The 19,890-nt window shown below is 38.7% G+C and overlaps 2 protein-coding genes across 2 annotated transcripts; one reads left to right on the top strand and one right to left on the bottom strand.

The window, feature by feature from the left end:
* The first annotated feature begins 283 nt into the window (after positions 1–283).
* On the top strand, positions 284–4,356 carry LOC133795486 (uncharacterized). The gene is made up of 2 exons (XM_062232934.1): positions 284–1,226; positions 3,248–4,356. The coding sequence occupies exons 1-2, from the start codon at positions 284–286 to the stop codon at positions 4,354–4,356; spliced, it is 2,052 nt and encodes a 683-aa protein (XP_062088918.1).
* A 4,603-nt stretch (positions 4,357–8,959) lies between these two features.
* Positions 8,960–11,245, bottom strand: LOC133795484 (uncharacterized). The gene is made up of 6 exons (XM_062232933.1): positions 11,105–11,245; positions 10,473–11,019; positions 10,257–10,354; positions 10,016–10,162; positions 9,224–9,927; positions 8,960–9,145 (listed from the first exon to the last, which is right to left on the bottom strand). The coding sequence occupies exons 1-6, from the start codon at positions 11,243–11,245 to the stop codon at positions 9,040–9,042; spliced, it is 1,743 nt and encodes a 580-aa protein (XP_062088917.1). The 3' UTR covers positions 8,960–9,039.
* Between the last annotated feature and the right edge of the window lie 8,645 nt (positions 11,246–19,890).

Here is a 19,890-nt window from a genome sequence, read left to right as displayed (position 1 = left end):
TGGAATGTGGAAAAAGAATGAGGACTCGTGGAAATGGATTTCAAATAGCTCACGATCAAGATCAAGTTTGGTACAAACTAACCTAACTTATGAGGAGTTAGTTGAACATATTTATGAAGTTACAGAAATCGATCGTAACCTCTTCGATATAGAATTAACTTACAAGATAACGACAATGGTGGAGATTGAACCAATTGCAATAAAAAATAGAAGAGACATTGTTAGTTTCTTTACATGGCAAGAGCGCGATTTGGTTCTGTTATGTGTGGGTTTGATCAAGAAGATGGAAAATATGCTCATTAAGGATAAACTTGTTACTAATATTGATTCTACTACAAATATTGATTCTATTGCAAACATTTCTACTGATGATGATTTTGATGATGTTGGTTTAAACGATGATAGCAATGTTGATTTAGATGATGACGATGATGACAACGACAACGACAACGATGATGATGATGATGATGATGATGATGATGATGATGAGGGGGAAAGAAACAGTATTGATGATGGTTTTGTTGAGGTAAATTTGAATGTCCCATGTCTTGAAAATAGAACTTTTGATGATTCCTTTGACGATGCATACATATGTAATGTTCCTGATGCTAGTTCTGCACCTCACACTCTTGAAGATAACCATTTACCACTTCCTCGTGTATCCCCTAGTGATCATTGTAATGAAAGAAGTCATGTTGGTAGTACACCAAGCTCAAATGCAACAAGTATTGATGAAGATGTTTTTTGTGTTGGTCAATATTTTGTGGATAAGAAAGAGTTGAAGATGAAAGTACACATGCTTGCTATACGACGAAACTTTGAATTCAAAGTAAAAAAATCAAATAAGAAATTAGTGGTTTTGGTTTGTGTTGACCCCACTTGTAAGTGGAGAATTCGTGCGACAAAGACATGTGCAACAGGTTTGTTTGTTATTCGCAAGCATTGTAATGAACACACTTGTTCTTTAGAAATGCGACAAAATCATCATCGTCAAGCAACTTGTTCTATTATTGCAGAGTACTTGAAAGCGAGATATGAAGGTGTGAAAAAAGGTCCAAATCCAACACAAATAGTTAATGAGATGAACAAGAATCTTGGTGTAAAGTGTAGTTATTGGAAGGCATGGAAGGCAAGAAAGTGCGCACATGAACTTATAAGGGGTTCAGCGGCAAACAGTTATCCAAAACTCCCCTCTTACTTGTACATGGTCCAAAAGTCTAATCCTGGTACGTACACTAGATTAATTGTTGATGAAGAACAGAAATTCAAATATTTATTTTTGTCTTTGGGAGTATCCATTAGAGGTTTTCGTTACATGAGAAAAGTTATATCTATTGATGGAACTCATTTGAAAAACCAATTTGGAGGAAATTTATGTTGGAAAAAGCTTATATAGGATCTTTATTTATTTTCATGTATATCTAATATTAAACAAATTAATACGAGATAGCCTAAAACATGTTTCTAAAATTGAATTCAAAGAAAAACAAAGAATAGAATACTTACAGTATACGCAGCGGAATTAAGAGTCCTTCCTTCAGTTTCTCTACCTCTGTCGCAGAGTATTATCAAGAAACTGAACCGATCTTCTATTTTCTTCACGATCTTCCAATATATCCTTAGAACCACCTAGACTAGTGTGGGCAATTCTCAACACATGAGATAGATATAGAGGGAAGAAGAGAAAATAACAAAGTGGCTTAGAAAAGGACTTGTGTTTAGAGAGAATATAAAACTATCAGAAAATCAGACTTTTGACTTATCTGTCGTCTCTGAAATCTTCTCTCTAAGCACTCCTTTTATAGACTCAATTAGGCCATTTAATTTAATTAAAAAAATCAATAAAATAACAGCCATTTTGAAGCCCTAGGTCGAAATTATCATGGGCTATAGGCCCGTGAAATGTCTCATTTGATTATAAGCCCATTGGACTTAAAATCAATGTCTGTATTATTTTCTATTGATTTAATTAATTAAATAATTATTTAAATCCTTTATCAAATTAATTATTTATAATTTGAACCTTGATTTAAACTTATTTATTAATATAGATACCAATTTATCTTAATTAATAAATCTGCCATAATTTCTCTTTTCTTCTCAAAATTACACAACTCTGTGAAACTATCCAAAATTGACCTGGTCAACTTTGATAATTCTAATTGATGATTAAATCAATTAATTGAGACTATCTAGATGATTTTATCCAAGGTACAATGGGGACCATGGGCCTATGAAATCAAGCTCCAATAAGTTATCATAAATTTAACAAATAAATTTACTAACTTATTAATTCCTCGTGACTCCACTATAGACTTGGAATTGCACTCTTGAATTCATAGAACGCTCTATAACAAATATAGATACGCTATTAATTATCCATTGTTACAACCATAATTGTCACTCAATCCTCTATAGACGGTCTACAATGAGATAGGACTAAAATACCGTTGTACCCCTCATTGTATTTTATCCTTAAAACACTTAGTTCCTTGTAAATGATATTTCAGTAAACTAATTTAATTACTGAAATGAGATCTCTATCATTTAACACCTTGAACCAAACTAAAAGGAAACCATCATTTCACTTCTTCATCAGAAGCTATAGATGTTCATATCTATGATTAACACTCCCACTCAATTGTACTACCGAGTTCCCAAGATGTAAGTATGGGCTAGTCCGTAGGGTAAGCTGGTAACGAACAAGTCAAAGAACTCAAATAATACAATCAGTTAGAATACTAACCACTCAGAATTGAGATTGAATTGACCTATGGTCAACTATATGATATGACTAGAATAGATAATAACGGTATGTTTACTTATCTTATCAACTGTCAATATCGGTCCTGTCCGATGTAACAAATACATCCGATCTTATCTACTTTGCTAATGTTCTGGAAAGAACATAACACTGTAATGTGTAAGTAGATCATATCGTAGATTGGCAAGTCAGTGTAAATCTGGTGCACTGACTAATCTTAGGACTAACTTATTTTGAAAATATAATCATATTTATATTCCACTGTGATTACGTCACTATAAATAAGATTAGCTATATGCTCGGGATTTAATAGAAGTTTATATTAAACAAATAATCATGAAAATAAAACATGTGAGCAAAGTGATTGACCAAGTCAAAAAAATGATTTCTATTCTTTTATTGATAATAAAATGAGATTACAAAGAATTTGGGTTTTAATTAGGGCATAAAACCCCAACAATTTACTCATTGCAACTGCACAAGATGGAAATTTTCAAATTTATCCTCTTGCTTTTGGTATTGTTGATTCTGAGAATGATGCATCTTGGAATTGGTTTTTGACATGCTTACGAGATCAAGTGCCTGATACTACTGATTTAGTGTTTATATCTGATAGACACAAAAGCATTATAAAGGGAGTTCGACATGTATATAAAAATGCTTACCATGGAGCTTGTATGTGGCATCTTGGACAAAATATAAAGACAAAATTTAGTGGTAAAGGTTTGAAAAAGTTGTTTGAGAAGACGGCAAAAGCGTACAGAGTTTCAGAGTTCACAAAGTTATTTGCTGAGATTTCTACAAAAAAACCAAGTCTGGCAACATACCTGAAGAATGCATCTTTTGAAAGCTGGTCCAGATGTCATTTCCATGGTAATCGATACAACATCATGACCACCAACAATTCTGAGCCATTGAACCAAGTTCTTAGAGAAGCTCGAGAATGGCCCATCATTCCTTTATTGGAGGAAATTATCACTACACTCTCCAGATGGTTCTATGAGAGAAGGACAAATGCAAATTCTTGTCCAACACCACTTACAGTTGACGCAGAAGATATAATGAGACAAAGATACGAACAATCAAGGTACATGAGAGTTACACCCATTAATCTAAGTGAGTTCCATGTTAAAGGTGAGCCACTAGACGGTCTAGTTAATATTGAGGAACATTCTTGTACATGTCGAGAGTTTGACATTGATAAGATTCCATGTATTCATGGCATCGCTGCAGCAATGCATCGTGGAGTAGATGTTTATAGTCTATGCTCAAAATTCTACACGATTGAATTTTGGAGGATGGCTTATGCAAAATCTATTTACCCTTTACCACCTGAAATAGAATGGCTTCTTCGAGAAGAGGTTAAGTCTCAAGTCGTTATCAAACCAGTTAAGTTAATTCCCCCAGGGAGACCAAAGAATAAACGAATTCCTTCGAGAGGAGAGTTTCCAAAGGAGAAGAGTAATTCTGCACCTGAATCGTCATCAAAGAAAGTAAAGGGTAAGGTTTCTGATGTTGATGGGGGAAAAAAGCAACGGAAGTGTTCCAATTGTGGATGTTATGGGCACAACAAAACCACATGCAAGAAGTGATTATTTTTCAATTTATTTTGGACTTGGTTTGATGTGTTAATGTTTTGATAATATTGTGTGATTTCATATTTTGGACTTGGTTTGATATTGAGATATATGTTCTTTTATTGTGTTATTGGAGCCTTTTTAGACATTTCAAACATTTTAAACAGGCAGTCGAAATTTTAGACAAGCTGTCGAAATCTTTAGACAGGCAGTCCAAATTTTAGACAAGCTGTCGAAAGCTTTAGACAGGCAGTCGAAATTTTAGACAAGTTGTCGAAATTTTAGATAGGCAGTCGAAATTTTAGACTAGCTGTCGAAAGTCATGGATAATTGTCAAAAAGGTATAATGAATTAAGATCCAATTCTACATGAGTAAGTGTTGTTCTAATACTATAAACACAATCATCATAATTGTAATGCCCCAAATTTCCTAATAAGGTTTAGGACCTTGATTAGGAGGCCGGGAGGGCCATAATTGATTTATTATGCTATTTAATGATAATATGCATGTTTAGGTGTATTAAATATGCATGTAAACCCATTTGTGATTAATTGGGTGATTTTCATATTTTGGCCATTTCGGGCATTTTTGGCATATATGTGAAATGAGTGTGGTGCTTTGTTATTATTTGGTTATGCCAGGGTTACCCAGCACAAGACGATCCTAGGAGGTAAGCTAGTGGGAAAGTCACAACGGGATTTAAGCTTGACTTGGTGTAAGTCAAGGGGTATTTAGAGCATTACCGGGTTATTGGGTAATGGGAATTAATATTTGGTGATAAATTGGGAGTTAGTAAGATCAGGGGGAAATTCTGGAAGTTTTGACTATAATGTCCCCGGGGGGGTGTTTTCGGGACCCCAAGCGTTAGGTTTTATTGGAAGCTACTTAAGCTTGAAGTAACCTTTTAAGAAAATAAAAAGAACGTTCTGTACGTTCTCTCTCCCTAAAAGTTCCCTTTTCGTTTCCCGATCGCATTTTCGAAGGTATCTTGAGTTCTAGGACTCGGAATCAAGCAAGGATCGAGGCATAGCAATCCTAAGGAGAATTAGAAGCTTATTAACCGGAGGATTTAGTTGGAAACAACTCAATCGGAGGTAATTCAAGTTTAAGTTTTAAGTTTTTAAAAGTTTTTAAGCTTGAATTGGATTTTGTGAATTGTTGAGTTTTTAGTTTGTTTGAGCTTCAGGTTTTGGTGGTTTTAGACCATTGAGAAGTTTGGGAACTTTAATTTAATGATTTGGGAATGTTTGGATGGGTTTTTGGAAGGTTTTAAAATGGAAAAAATGAAGAAAAGTGGCTGGTGCGAGGTTGGGCCGCGGCCCTGTTCTTGGGCGCCGCGGCCCTAGCTTGAAGAAGATGGAGGAGGCTCTGCCAGGGGGGCGGGCCGCGGCATGGCCATGTAGGGCCGCGGCCCTTAAGGGAAAAAAAATACTAAATGGTGGTTTTTGTGATGGGAACTTAACTCTAAGGGCCTAGGATCGATCCTACTACCTAGTTGAGTGGGATTCGACGTCCCGGAGGCTTGGGTTGGGTTTGGAAGTATTTAATTACTCATTTTGATGAGGTTTTATATTATGGTTGTGACTAGGTTATCACTAGAGGCTTGGAATCGGGATCGTTCTTGTGGCTCATTTGTTGGTAACCTGTGCTTGGACCCAAGGTAAGAAAACTGCACCCCATATGTGACATGCATGGTTATGTTTGATGCATGTTGGATGTTTAAATGTAAACATTGATAGCATAATGAACGCTTGGCAATCTTGCCCATTTGCGTATGATTATTATTGAGGCATGCTGGTTGGTTAAATGTGATGCATGTGATGCATGAGAAACATGTGATTAGGGCATGCCATGAATGATGAATATGAGATTGGTCAGAGCTTGAGTCTCTGTGTTTGTGCATGATTATAATTATGCTAGCAACTGTTTAGTAAGCATGCTGAGTGCCTTATTCTTGGATAATTGGCATATGATACATATTGATAGCATTGCTTACTTGTGCATGGCACTGACTTATTAGTCAGGTTTGGCAAAGGTGCTAGTATCAACTGTGAAGCTGTGACTTATTAGTCAGGTTCGGCAGTGGTACTGGGCACTGGCCACATTGTGCTGTCTCACTAGACATGACAACCCTAGTGAGTAGTGCAAGCTATGTCGATTGGACCTAATCGACCCTCTGCATTGAATGACTCCAAAAGCATTAATGCAGGACCGACCTCAAGTTCGATGAATATAAACAAGCATTTATCTAGCCAAAGGCTAGTCATGTAGAGCCATTGCAGGAAATGGGCACTGGGCCCTAGTGACTTGGTTGTCAGTCACTCAGTATGGTTTACCAGGACCTCAAAGTGATATTCACTCAACTGATCAGAGCTACGGGCTCTGCATGATCATTTTGATCATCATATGCATGAGCATGTGAGTTTTCTTGCTGGGCTTCGGCTCACGGGTGCTTTGTGGTGCAGGTAAAGGAAAAAGGAAGCTGGACCATCCTTGAGTTGGAGAGCTTAGGTGATGACGTGTACATATGCAGCTGCTCGACCAATACTTGGGCGAGGTTTGAAAGTGGAACTAGGGTTGAACCCTGTTTTGCCGCTTAGAACGGCCTGTTGTAAATATTCTTTTGTAGTAGACTCTAAAATTATATTTTTGGGATCCCAATGTATACAGTAAACATTCTATTGAGACGTTATATCTTAATCAAAGTTTTTAATCCCTAAACCGCTAATCACACTTAGTTACACGTTTATGGCCAAATGACTCGATTAGCGAGTTTAGCACTGTTTTCAATGTGCACTGTAGCGGTCCTTGGAGTTGGGGCGTTACAATAATAGTACCTCAATAGATTATCTACCACTCAATTCTTGATCATCATAGTAGTTTGATTGAAATATGTACCACTCAATCTGTAATCATCATAATCTCATAAAGATTAAGTTTTGTTTAACTTTATAAAATGTTAGACAAGTTGTCGAAATTCATGGCTAATTGTCAAAAATGTATAATGAATTAAGATCCAATTCGACATGATAAAGTGTTGTTCTAATACTATAAACACAGTCATCATAATAGTACCTCAATAGATTATCTACCACTAAATCCTTGATCATCACATTAGTTTGATTGAAATACGTACCACTCAATCTGTAATCATCATAATCTCATAAAGATTAAGTTTTGTTTAACTTTATAAAATGTTAGACAAGTTGTCGAAATTCATGGTTAATTGTCAAAAATGTATAATGAATTAAGATCCAATTCGACATGATAAAGTGTTATTTTAATACTATAAACACAATCATCATAATAGTACCTCAATAGATTATTTACCACTAAATCCTTGATCATCATAGTAGTTTGATTGAAATATGTTCTTTTATTGTGTTATTGGAGCCTTTTTAGACATTTCAAACATTTTAGACAGGTAGTCGAAATTTTAGACAAGCTGTCGAAATCTTTAGACAGGCAGTCGAAATTTTAAACAAGCTGTCGAAAGCTTTAGACAGGCAGTCAAAATTTTAGACAAGTTGTCGAAAGCTTTAGACAGGCAGTCGAAATTTTAGACAAGTTGTCGAAATTTTAGACAAGTTGTAGAAATTTTAGACAGGCAGTCGAAATTTTAGACTAGCCGTTGAAAGCTTTAGACAGGTAGTCGAAATTTTAGACTAGCTGTCGAAATTTTTAGACAAGCAGTCGAATTTTCAGACTAGCTGTCGAAAGTTTTAGACAGGCTGTTGAAATATAACACAAAGAAGTCTGAAACAGAAACATCCAACACAAGTAGTCTATAACAATTTGTGGTATACCAGAACTGTTTTATACATAAACAAAATACCATTCCATTGCCTTTGCTAATAAATATCCAATACAAGTCATACTATAAGAGTTTGTTACATAAACAAATACAATTCCAGATTTTCCTTTACTATGAATCCCAATCTCTATTGTAGATTTCACATGACATTTTTTTCCGAAAGAAGACAATATTGTCATCGTGAACATAATTCATGTTTAGCCCGCACATGTCGAACTCGATATGCTTGATGGCAAATATTCCACAATCTCCGCTGCATAAAGCAATTACAATTATATAACTAAGTCAAAATTAATCAAATCACATACAAATGTTCAGATGAAGTACCTGGATTGGTCTTGAGGAATGTCACACAACCTTCGACATGTAAATGGCTCAGGAATTTTGTGAAGACGACCCATAAACTTACCACTTTGACGAAGCAAGCACGGTAGCATGCACTGGAAAGGCTCCAAGTGTTTGATAAATTTTCGCTCAGGTGTGAGGTTTATATTACTATCAAACACTACAATCTCCCACTTCTCCAACTTGACTGCCAAAGATACCAAATGTTTGCCTTCGATATTTAGTGGTGTGTAAAGTGTGTGAACATTCTCCCAAGCCTTTCCTCTAAGTGGTTTCTCACCATGAACATACTTAATTAAAACATCATCAAATACAAAGTCCTTGTAAATTTTACCTAAATTGAACTTCTCCCAATGTCCGCAAAGCCACTGAGAAAAGAATTCATCAAGAATGGCGACATTCTGATCAAAGAGGTCATGATACTTTTGTGACCTTTTTCTCATGCCCCATAAAAGCCTCATCTATATGCTGCATTAGTAATATCATTTTAAAGGGTAGCGTAAGAAAATTTTCATTTATAATATTTGAACAAGTAAAATTAAAATACAATTATACTAACATCAGTAGACAGCCATGTTGCTGGGGTAAATAACTGTTCGAAGTATTTCCTTTGGTAGCTGCCGGTTCCACAGTTAATTAACATGCTACACACATCAATTTTTAAATTGTGTTAGGCCTGTAAAGACAATCATAATGCAAGGAAAAATATTAAATTAAAGTACCTTGTGTTGTTCTCATTGAACCACTTCATAAAAGCCTCTTCCTTGTGCTCGTCAATCTTGCGAAATGGATCAACTTTGAACCCTTCACCTTTTCTAAATTTTCTCCTTTTTGTTGGGTCTGTATATGGTGTCATCAGGGCAGGAGCACGTTTCCTTTTTCTCATTGGCCTAGGATGAGGAGATGTGACCTCAACTTCATTTTCGTTATTGCAAACAACATCATCACCATTAAAAGTAGGTGGAGTGACATAGCTATATGCATCTCCGCACTCACCACCATCAACTTTTAGGCCATTATGTTTAGCCTCCAACTCAAACTCAGGTTGATTAGATTTACAACCAGAACTACGAACCATCATTGATAACACCAAGTCCAATTTGGAGTCCATTTCATCTTGTCGCTTCATCAACTCATCAAAACGAGTGTTCATTTTCTTCTCCAAATCAACCCATAACTTTTTCACATTGCCCGAATTCTGATTTGGATTGACATTTGAAGCTGAAGGGCACATTTTTTTATCATCTGAAACATCAACCTTCTCTTCTTCCTTATTGTATTCACTCAAAACAGGACTGCAAACCTTAAGTTTTTTAACAAAGGTATCAATCAAGTCATCGACTTTATCATTCAATAACTCAAAATCCTTCATGTATGGTTGGCACTTCTCTAACTCAGAAGCATGGAGGATATGATGTGCGTCAATCTGTCAAACAAACATATAACGACTTAAATTTACCTTACCCATATTAAAATTAAATTCACGCTTCACCAAAATGGTAATTTTGACTTACTTTTCCATGAGTAAGCTTCAATGCCTGACTAATCTCTTTGTATTCGGGCTCTTTTGCTTCCCAATGTAAGCAACGAGGAGTCGCATTTCCTTCTTTTTGGTTTGCAAATAAATTTCCAAGTAAAAGTATTGCTTCATAAATCCAAACCTAAAAAACCAAAAATCAAAAGAGATAAATTAGACAAACTAAAGACAAGATACTGATGTTTAAATTCATTCAAATATATTATTAAATAACTAACCTGAAAAATATAAGGAAAACCATATAATTTGTATGATTCTTTGCTTTTTTTCCCACCAACCTTATTTTGGTATTTAACAGACTTTTTCTTCAAACCATCTAATGTGAGATTATAACATTACCTACCCTATGGATATTTGTTAAAGACATCAAAGTCCTCAACAATACCCATGTTTTCCTCCCCTATAGGTTGTGCAAGCTCATGTGCAAGCACTACTCCTTCCAAACAATAAAGCAAAGCAAGTCTCAAATGATCCCGATTTTTCTTTATGTATTTCTTCTTTTTTTTTCAACTCCCCTACTAGATTTTCTTCACTCATATCCACAAACATAGTTTCCAAATCTTTAAGAGTAATGTGTCCTATGTCCCTAAAATACTCTTTTTTAAGCCTATTACCCTTTCTTAGACTACTCAAGTTTGGGTCATTGGATTTTCCGCAATTAAAGCCACTAATCAATGCAAACTCGTGCATTGAAAACCTAACAGGCTGACTATCAATATCAAACCATAACTCATTTTCTTTATTAGTTTGTACCCGCCTCTGTAAAAGAAAATGTATCAACTGCCCACTACTCTTCGCTAGATCGATTAGTTTAAGAAGATGACCAAAACAAGAAGCTGTAAATGCTTCCAAATCTTCATAACAAAGTAGTGATCGTATATTCCTCAACACTTGTATCCTGTAGGCTACAGATACACGACTTGTAAAATGTTCATTCTCCATCAATATCGGTCTTAGTGATGGTATGTCTAAAGATTTCACCTGTAAAATTATAACATTATGAATCAATTATATTCTTATTCTTACTTATCCAACAATGATATCATTCTATTATTTATTTATATACCTTAGACAACAGCGGTGATGGTTTCAATGAATATTTTTCATTTGTCTCTTCTCTTGCATGTATTGAAAGAGAAGATGATTTTTGTGAAGACTTTCTAATTGCTTCTTCTATTGCTTGAGTTGGAGGAGAGGCCGATGTCATTGGAGACTTTTCTGTTGCTTCCTTTATTGATTGTGTTTTTAGGAGATGCCACTAATGAAGTGCTTGAACATCCAGAGACCATTTTTCTTGTAATAATACTACCTGTAAAAATATTCAGCAAGACCTGAGACAAGTAATTTACAATTTGACAGTCCAAAACTAAATACCTATTACAAAGAATGAGACAAACAATTAACAGTAAAGGACAAGAAATCTAAAAATCAATGAGTTATGCATATAAGTCATAATCCTTCAAGGCCGCAAGAAAAAAAATTTCCTTAGTACTGGTTGTGTATCAAACCTGAAACTCAGGAACAGGTCACTTGAGTTCCTCAAAAGTGTATATCCTCCAAATTGCAAAAGAGTAAGAATCTACATCACAAGAATACAAATAAATGATAAACAAAGAGTACTTGGTAATACTCTATATAATCAGTAAAAGAAAACATCAATTAAAAATCAAATACATAAACACATATATAAAGAGAGAGAGTAACAGAGAGATAATCAGTAAAACAAAACATCAATTAAAAAACAAATACATAAACACATATATATAGAGAGAGAGAGTAACAGAGAGATAATCAGTAAAACAAAACATCAATTAAAAAACAAATACATAAACACACACATATATATAGAGAGAGTAATAGAGAGATAATCAGTAAAACAAAACATCAATTAACAAACAAATACATAAACACATATATATATAGAGAGAGAGTAACAGAGAGATAATCAGTAAAACAAAACATCAATTAACAAACAAATACATAAACACATATATATATAACAGTAAAACAAAACATCAATTAACAAACAAATACATAAACTTGAAAAACAAATACATAAACTGGAGTGAACTTTTACTATAGCTAATTACAATTGAAATTTACAGAACACCGTGTGATAGAGAAGATTTCAGGGCATTCATATAAAGAGAAATATGCAGCAACAGGTTGACATGAACTTGAAAACTTTGTAGCAAGTCATTATGTATATAATCTTTACTAGTTAATTTTATGGTTCAAAATTACCAATGTACTAGGAAGATTAGCTCAATTTGGTGATGATCTATATATAAACACATATATATAGAGAGAGAGAGAGCAATGTACATAAACACACATATATATAGAGAGAGCAACAAAGAGACGGGAGGGAGGGAGGCAGTAAAACAAAACATCAATTAACAAATAAATACATAAACACATATATATAACAGTAAAACAAAACATCAATTAACAAACAAATACATAAACACATATATACATAGAGAGAGAGAGCAACAGAGAGACGGGAGGGAGGGAGGGAGAAGAGTGACTGAAGGAGATGAGGGATGGGTTGCTCGGGTCGCATACCTGCGTCTCCGTGAGTGATGGCAGCGTGAGCCGTGCGTGAAGGAGAAGACCTCTATGAGTGCCGGCACACTGTGCGTCATCGTGAGCCGTGCGTGAAGGAGACGACTCTGCCGTGAGCTGTGTATGAAGGAGAGGAACAGAAGAGAGTTTTAGGATTTAGGGATTTGTGGATTTTAGGGATTTTTTATGTTTTAGATTTTTATTTTATTTTATTTCTGTCAAAGTAAATGAAAGGGTAAATGGGTAAAATTATACCCACTCATTTAAAAAATAGGCAATTTACCTAAAATATTTTGAAAGTAGGTTATTGTGCAAAATGCACTATAAATGGGGTCTATTTCCACCAATTTCTCATAATTTTTATATATATATATATATATATGTTGACGCCGTTTCTCGTCAAACAGTAAAAGAAGAGCACGTAAACAATGATTGACAATGGCTAAATGAAATAAAAACAAATCAAACACGCGATTTTTACGTGGTTCAGCAGTTAAATCTGCCTAGTCCACGAGTCTCTGTTATTAATCTTAAGATTATCTCTGAAAATTCCTTAGCATGAATTCTTCAGAGTTTTCTCTCCAGGATCAGAATTTCGGTCCCTTACAATGGTGCATGGCTTCTCTATTTATAGAGAAGGATGCAGAATACTATCCCACATATTTTGGGTAGTTACTCTTTTGTAAATAAAATAAATGGCTTTAAATTCCTATAATCAGATATAAAAGGAAACGTCCCTGAAGACCAGGAGACGCATAACTGACCAAATAATATCCCACGATTCTTGGGGATTTACATTAATAAATGAGGATTACATCTCATATTTATAATACTTGTAGATATTCAAGGTGATTATCGCGTATCTCTAAGGCTTTAGCATCCCAGGTCTCACGTCATTATTCGAGCTAATGGCATCTCCCGAGATCACGTGTCTTTCGAGATCGTACGTACATCTAGCTCGAGACCCCCGATCCGAAGTCGTCCCCAAAGATGAGTGTGTTCTCGGAGCTACCTTTCGAGATCGAGACCATTTCGAGCTCATATATTCGAGGTCATATATCGTACTTTGCAGGCTCGATATACAATCCTGGAGCATACTTCAATCCTTACGAGACCATTTGTTGCGAATCCAAATTTCGGAGCCATAGTTACCATGGCTCGAAATCTGGGTATAACATCTTGCCCCCTCAAAAGTATTTGTTCGAATCCTAAGAGAAGGAAACTTTTGAACTACTTTCCCTGAGAACTGTACCGTCACACCTTTGAAAATGGACACGCGTCAGCTGGGTATTGCTCATTTTAGGTACTTGAGTACCTTGGAAACACGCCCACGATCGTCCGTCTAACAACTTTTCGGCGCCTTCTTGTCATTGATCCCCATCCGTTCAATCTAGTGAGGATTTCATTCGACGCTCCTGATTAATTCCTTTTCCCCACCTATATATACAAGGCCCCACTCTTCATCTTCTTCACTTTCATCCTCATTCGCCATAAGCAAGAAAAGAAGAAAAACAAGCCCAGAGACCTCTTTGTAAAGTTCCTGTTCCGTGCATGTTTTCTCGACCAAAGAAACAAAGGAATCCTGGTCTGTTCGAATCAGTGAGTTCTTTCCTGCAACCTCTTCTCCAATCGACGATCTCTCTGCAATCGCCATTACTGTGTAAGTATGCCGTTTTCGTTTTTCGTTTAAAATGTCCTTGCTGTGTGTGCTAGTTTATGTTCTTAGCATGATACGATAGGAGGTTTTGAACCGATAGGATTTTATGCTTTCTGGATTTTCACTCTAGATGTTCGTCTCTGGTTTATACCCAGTTTTGACGTTTGAATGTGGTTCCCATTTTCTGGGTTTTGAAATTCTTAGGCAGCGTTTCTTGTACATTAAGCTTTCGGATAAAAACATGGGCTTTGACAAATGCATGAAACCCAAAAACGCTTTTCCTGGCTAACCGCCACTCTCCTTTCCCTTGAATTTCGGGATTTTCAAAAAATTATCCACACTCCTTTTCTTTTTCGTGGAATACACGCCCCTGACTCTTCAATAAGGGTCTTAGTATTTAGTCTCGTTCCTAAATCTCCGAGCTCATTCCATCGAGCTCGTGACTCTTGCATGCATGGCCCTCACCATTTTTTCTTTCTCGCTAGATGTCACAGAATCTGGAAAGACGGTGGGGGTCATTGCTGGCAGTCCCTTACGAGCCGAAATCTCCGAGCCCGGAATCGCTCTTCGCCCGAAACCAACGTCGGATAAGAGAATACGAGCTTGCACACGAGCAAGAAGACATTCGAGCTCACTATCGCCGCCAGATAGACGAGGTCATTGAAAAGAAGAGAAGAGTTCTTCGGGAGGCCCTCTATCCGGAACCCAATTCAGGACCTAGGCCCATTCCCCTCGACCCTGCGCTAAAGGTCACTGTTGCGTATCATCCAGGGGAACTCCAGTTTTCATTAATGGGGGAAACTTCATCCTCGCAGCCGAGGAAGGAGATGTTCAAGGCCGAGCTCTACTGGAGCACGGTTACCACAACCAGCCAAATATCTGAAATCCTGACCTTCCATGGCCTCCATTTGTCAGGCACCTTGAAGTGTCGGGCTCCGACTGGTCAAGAACGGAGCTGTTTCGCCCCCGGAGGCCGCGATGCCACAGTAAAATATGCGGCATGGAGCCAAGAACATATGAGGGCGGGAGCACTGCTGCCCTTGAAGTCTTTTTTCAAAGACTTTACTGATTTCGTTGGGTTGGCACCGTTCCAATTCAACACTAATTCGTACAGGGTGCTGTCTGCCCTGAGGTCCTTGTACCACGAGCTGAGGTGGGAAGGACCTTCACCTCAAGAGATTTTATATCTCTTTTGTTTGAAAAGTAACCCCTCCCGAGCTCGGGGAGGGGATGGTTTTTACTATCTCTCGAGCTATCCCAAAGAGACGAAGGTTTTTGAGGATCTCCCCAATCACCCGCCTGATTTCAAGAAGACCTTCTTCTGGACAGACGGTCTGTCCCCATCTCGACATTACTCGTTCAGGCGGATTCGTAAGTATTCTCGTTACTTTTATTCCTGAGCTCAATACTTTAGTTCTTAAATCCATATTTAGATGAAATGTGTTTCGCTTTTCAGCTAATTTTAAGCGTCCCACCCCCAATGAAGCAATGATGAGGCACAGAGAGGCCTTGCTCCAACTTCCTTATGGCAGGAGGTCTCTCTCGTATCTATTACACGAGGACAAGCTCCGAGCTTGCGGGTTGTTGGGAGAGGGCCAGTCAACCTCTAACTGGTCCAGCAAAAAATATGAACGCTGGGAGGAGGTGCCACTGCCCACAGGCGCCCTTCCTCCGAGGAGAGAAAGGAGGCCATCACTCCCAGTTCGTCTGAGGAGTCCGCGGTCCGGGAATGAGGCCAATGACGAAGCCTCGAGCTCGGACTCAGATGAAGGTAAAGTCCTCCCTACCTCGAGGATGTGGTCTCCCACACTACTAGAACACAGGCCCAATAGGTTAGTCTCGTGCCCACAGGATAGATACCACTTCTACATATGGAGTTGGGTAGACGACTGTGTCCATAGGTTCGATAGTGGGCTCAGGAAATATGACACCATGTACACCACGGACGAGGTGTGGAATGGGATAGCTGTGCAGTACGGGACCAATGATTATAGGGACCTCTCGAGGTTATCACCTACTTATAGGGAAGGCACTCCCCCCGCCTCCTCTGAAGACGGGGGAATATCATGGTCCCCAAGCTCGAGCTCGGGGGAGAGTTCCAGTTAGGTTTCTTCTATCATCACTATATGTCTGATACCAAAATTACTTGATGTACATTTCTCTTTTACTAACTCACTGCGTTGTGACTTGTGCAGGCGAGATGGACTCCGACCTTGACGCCCTTATCGACAATGCAGGCGCCAAGAGGAGCAAACGCCCTAGGGCGGGGTCACTGAAGACCGGTCAGCCGGGCAAAGGCTCCAAGAGGTCCAAAAACACACCTCCCCTTGCCCCGCCAGTTTCGAGCTCTATTGATGCGTCGACTATCCAGGCTAGCGCCTCCATGACAATGCCATCCTCGCAGGCCGTCGTCTCCGCGGTCGCACCGACCTCGCTGGTTGGTGCCCCTGCCATTGAGTCCCAACCTCCTGTGGTGGGCGAAACGTCTTCAGCTCAGCTTTCTAGACGGCCTTCTGCTTCTCGAGTTCAGAAGCTAACAATATCCACCCATATGGACTCGTATGTGGTGGATAATGCTGCTGGACCTCACGGATCTACGCTGATCTCGGATGTTATGTCCCGGATCGGCCAGAGCTATGGCAGTTTCGAAGCTCCTCAGTGGCAGTGCCTAACTGGCACCCGAGACCGCACTGTCCTTTACGAGAAGAGTATCGAGCACACTGCCGCGGTAAGTATCCTCTTATATTCATTTTGCTTACATTCATACTGACCTGAGGCTAATGGTGGTTTCTTCCTTTTTTCAGGCTCTCGCCTTCACTGCCCAGCTCAATTTCGAGCTGAACAACGAGATCCATTCGAGCAGGACTCATGCTCAAGAGGCGAAGGACCTCCACCTTAGAGCGAACGACGATCTGAAGGCGGCGAATGCTAAGCTCGAGGCAGTGGTTAAGGAGCGTGAGGACATGGCCAAGGAGCTCGGAAAGCTGAGAGCTGAACTCGAGGAGCAAAAGAAAGATAACACCCAGCTTCGGGAGACCAATAAGAAGCTCGAAGAGGACAAGGCCGCCACCTTCGACATCATAGAGGATGCCAAAACTCGCCTTCTTGCCGAGTACAAAGAAAAGAAGGAAAAGGCGGTCGACTCAGCCATGTACCGGATGTGGGCTTATAACGAAGAGCTGGACACCAGCTTCTTAGGTCCCCACGAGGCGCCGCTTCTTGAACGATGGAATGCCCGGCTCGAGAAGGAAGAGGCTGAACGGCTTGAGAAGGAGAAGGCTGAGCAGCTCGAGAAGGAGAAGGTTGAGCAGCTCGAGAAGGAAAAGGCTGCTCCGGGCACTGTTTCGGAGGAAGCTCAGGAGGATAGTCATGCTAATCATCCTAAGGGGTCCGGTGCCACTGATGCTGAGAAGGCCAAGGAGACTCCTTTTCCTTGAATCTGACCTCGGGGAGATCAGTTATCGAGGCTGCGTCCCCTTATTTCTGTAACTATTTTAATATATGCCCACGGGGCTGATACAATTTCTTTTACCATTCTTTTATATGCTTTACATTTCTTGGCTCGAAATATTTTGCATATTTTTATATTGATGAACCGGTTATGTTTATTTATTCATACAAACATAGTTTGGATTTGGGCTCGAAATTCGATGCATTCATGCATAGTTTATTCGAATTATCCGCTTCCGACCTCGTTACTTATCAAGGTCGGATGTTACTTTAACCATGAACTCAAAAGTACTTATATGGTATGTAATGTGAATGATCTGGTTATATCTTTTTTTGTTTAGTCACTTTTCCTCATCTTCAGTTTTTGTTCCGAGCTTAAGAGTTTGAAACTATTCTTAGATATTCCAGCCTCGATCTTGAATTGTCTCGTGATAGGTTTAGGCTCCTACTTATCATCGATCAATTTTTTGGCTGGTTTGTTCCAGACCTGTTAAGTTTGCACATCTGGTTAACTCCCAACGTTTTAGGATTTTGGTAGTTCGGTTTTGTCCGAACTATCTCAGCTCGCGTATTTGGTTATATCCAAATACTTCATGTTTTTGATAACTCAGTTATCTAGGCTCGCGTACTTGGTTATCTCCAAATACTTTTATCTTTTTGATAAGTCGGTTATGTCCGAACTATCTAAGCTCGCGTACTTGGTTATCTCCAAATACTTCATATAAATATATATATATTTTTTAATTTTTTAATCTGACGGTATATATACCAATGATGCCCCCTTAATATCCTATGAGTGTGACCATAGGTTATTAAATTAAGAGAGATTGCAAAAATAAAAAGAAATTACATATGGAACAAAATAGACCTTTTATTTGATGAAATTCAAAAACAAACAAACAAACAAACAAATTCATGGTTACAGGCAACACTTCCTACACTATTGATAGTAAGGTCTAAGGTGTTCTCCATTCCATGCTCGCGGTATCAGGCTCCCATCTAATCTCACAAGTTTGTATACGCCAGGTCGGATGACTGACTCTATCTGGTATGGTCCTTCCCAGTTCGGCCCGAGCACTCCAGCTGCTGGATCTCGGGTGGCTAAGAATACGCGTCTCAAAATCAAGTCTCCCACTTCGAACTTTTGATCTCGAACCCTCTTATTGAAATGTCTTGTGGTTCGTTGCTGGTAAGCAGCATTTCTCAGCTGAGCCTCTTCTCTTTTTTCTTCGATCAAGTCCAGGGTTTCTTCGAGCTGAGTATGATTTGAATCCTGATCGTAAATTTGAGTTCGGATCGTCGGGATTTCGACCTCGATGGGCAACATTGCCTCGCAGCCGTACGCTAGAGAGAACGGGGTATGTCCGGTCGATGTCCGAGCTGTAGTCCTATATCCCCAAAGGACTTGAGGCAATTCTTCGGGCCATCGTCCCTTTGCCTCTTCCAACTTTTTCTTTAGAGAGCTCTTGAGAGTTTTGTTAACGGCTTCGACCTGACCATTCGCTTGAGGGTGAGCCACTAATGAAAAACTCTTTATTATGCCGTTCTTTTCGCAAAAGTTGGTGAATAAGTCGCAATCGAACTGGGTTCCGTTATCGGATACAATCTTTCTCGGTACTCCGTATCGGCATACGATGTTCTTTACCACGAAATCAAGGATCTTTTTCGAAGTTATAGTTGCCAATGGTTCAGCCTCCGTCCATTTTGTGAAGTAATCAACGGCGACTACCGCATATTTCACTCTGCCTTTTCCAGTTGGGAGAGAGCCTATGAGGTCGATGCCCCATACTGCGAAAGGCCATGGGGATGTCAACATGGTCAATTCGGATGGTGGAGCTCGGGGTATCGTGGCGAAACTCTGGCATTTGTCGCATTTCTTCACATACTCAAAAGAGTCTGTTCTAATGGTTGGCTAGAAATATCCTTGACGTATGATCTTCTTGGACAGGCTATGCCCCCCGGTGTGGTCTCCGCAGAACCCTTCATGAATTTCTTCAATGATCTTCTTTGCTTCGGGAGGGGTTACACACCTAAGCAGCGGCATGGAATATCCTCTTCTGTATAGCTTTCCGTCCAAAATGGTGTAACGAGGAAGTTGATACATCAATTTTCGAGCCTGGTTCCGATCTTTTGGAAGAATTCCATTTTTGAGATAATCAACTATTGGACTCATCCAG

This window comes from Humulus lupulus, chromosome 8 (assembly GCF_963169125.1).
Source record: "Humulus lupulus chromosome 8, drHumLupu1.1, whole genome shotgun sequence".
Classification (NCBI taxonomy): domain Eukaryota; kingdom Viridiplantae; phylum Streptophyta; class Magnoliopsida; order Rosales; family Cannabaceae; genus Humulus; species Humulus lupulus.
Note: the sequence above shows the minus strand (reverse complement) of the source record. Positions and strands in the feature narration are given on the sequence as shown.